Genomic DNA, 1,971 nt, shown 5'->3' with positions numbered 1-1,971 from the left:
TCAGGGAAACCCTTCCTCCACCATGGTCTAAACCCCGAAGGTGCCCTTCTGGATCCAGTAGTTGAACCAGTCTTAGTCGGAAAGCACGGGAGATCACTTCGCCCACTGCCTCATCGCCTTTGATAATGTCCACCGCACTTGTGGACGAAACGTCAGGGAAAAATTCCCATGAACCACGGCTTCACAGCCCGAAAAACGTTTTTAAATGTGATTTGACCGGCAGTGAAAGCCTTCACAGTCTGATAAGCAGGGTTGTAGGTAATGTTGCCCCTTCGCGGGACTCCAATCAGAACGACAGCATGTGCGAAGAGCTGATTCTCAGCGACCATGACGAGCCCAGTCCGTCCAAAAGCACTACAACGGAGAGCCAGGTAAAAGAAAAAAGGATCTAAATTGCTCAGCAGGAAGACCAACCGGGAGTTTCCGCAGGTCACAGTGCGATCCAGTCCGGTAGTGCCAGAAACCGTCCCAGTTTGCCGCCAGTGCCATAAAAAATGCCTTTCCAACATCCTCAGCAGCAGTGAGCTCAGCCACTCTTGCGCTAATCAACGAAACAACAACCACGCCCCTGCTGTGGGCGTGGCGCCAGCTCCGGCCAACCCCGGCTCAGAGAACGACTGGCAATCCTTCCTTCTCCTAGGTAGGCCCAAATGTACTCGGGCTGGCCAACCAACGACCATCTTTTTGCAGGAATATGCGCCAATCCGGTGGCCAGTCTAGTGAAGTACGACCCGTTTAAAACCCCGGAAATTTCGGTGGCTCCGCCCACCCCGGAAAACTCAGTGATCAGCGACGAGGGCGAAAAGCCCCGACTGTGCCTGACTAATGGAACTTGCGACGACTCGATGGTAAAACTCGCTTTGCAACTTGGCCAACTGAAATCCTAATGAAAACTGCAGGAAAACAGGCAGGGGAGCGCGGCGCAGACTTCCGATGATGACTCGCCCCAAACCGAAGAACATCCCTATCATTCCCTGAGCAATTCGGTTCAGACTCTGAGGCGATTCGGCACTCTTTCCAGTCTGGAGCAGTTTGGATCTGAGGCGCCCGATGACGCATTTGAGACCAACTGCTCTTCGGAAGGTGAGCTACAAGCCAAACTCTTGGAGGGAACTGGAGGGTTTGCACTTTCAGAGAGTCTGGATGAAGACGATGAGTGCTTGGGGCTGGACAATGAAGCCTTCAACCACACCTCTATCATGAGCTGGACTGCGCGGGCTGGAAGCTTCGTTGCAGAGAAGATGGCTTTTTTCGAAAAACTCGACTACCGGAGCGGCGGCGGGTTCTTTGATCGGTGAGTTCCGGTGAAGGAGGATTCTCAGCTGAAACTTGTGCAACTTTTTTGTGGCAAACAGCTACCTGAAGTCGCCGGAGGAGCTTAAGGTTAACGGAGACGAGGCTCAAGAGGAGGAAACCTCAGGAGGAACATCTGGCGAGGAAGTTTGGGGCACGCCCACCAGCGGCGACTTGGACGACCCTCTGTGCTCGCCTTCTTTTGAGGGAAAACAATCGGTTAGGGCTTTGAGGGCATTTTTCGAAGGACCCAAGCACGATTTTGGGGGCTGATTGCATGAGTTTTTGCTTTCGCTTCCATCCAAAGCACTGCCCTGCATGTTTAGATTCGTTGAAGTGTTAAATGTGATGGAGCTGAACTTCCCACAGCCAAACGAATCCTACTCTTCAGACAACATGGATGACACAGAACTGATGATGGACGAGCTCCTGATGGCGCCTCCGATCACAGGGGCGATTCTGCGCGGGCTTCTGCCTAGGCGCACCTTGGAGCCTCTGATCGAGGAGGATTTTTCTGATAGCAGCTCATCGCCGTCGTCTGATCCGATTTCGCCCCAGTCTGGATCGTCTGATCAGGTAACTATTTCCTTAGTTGTAGATAAGTTCTATATTGTTGAGGCGGATTCATTTTTTACAAACTTCTTTTTGGGTATTTCGCCTCAAAAATTTTTGTCTTTA

The 1,971-nt window shown here is 52.0% G+C and overlaps 1 protein-coding gene across 2 annotated transcripts in view; it reads left to right on the top strand.

Moving 5' to 3' along the window:
* Nucleotides 1-258: 258 nt before the first annotated feature.
* LOC109543981 overlaps nt 259-1,971 on the top strand; it is a gene marked incomplete at its 5' end in the record, with an annotated part of 4,823 nt that continues 3,110 nt past the window's right edge. For both annotated transcript variants that reach the window (XM_019913943.2, XM_019913944.2), the window contains 7 exon segments: nt 259-371; nt 430-640; nt 691-848; nt 900-1,083; nt 1,135-1,294; nt 1,356-1,512; nt 1,663-1,869. In XM_019913943.2, coding sequence (XP_019769502.2) covers nt 259-371; nt 430-640; nt 691-848; nt 900-1,083; nt 1,135-1,294; nt 1,356-1,512; nt 1,663-1,869 — 1,190 coding nt within the window.

Source organism: Dendroctonus ponderosae, unplaced genomic scaffold (genome assembly GCF_020466585.1).
Source record: "Dendroctonus ponderosae isolate FM_Combo_2020 unplaced genomic scaffold, Dpon_F_20191213v2 Dpon_F_20191213_7, whole genome shotgun sequence".
NCBI classification, from domain to species: Eukaryota; Metazoa; Arthropoda; class Insecta; order Coleoptera; family Curculionidae; genus Dendroctonus; species Dendroctonus ponderosae.
This window is presented reverse-complemented; position numbering and strand designations above follow the sequence as displayed.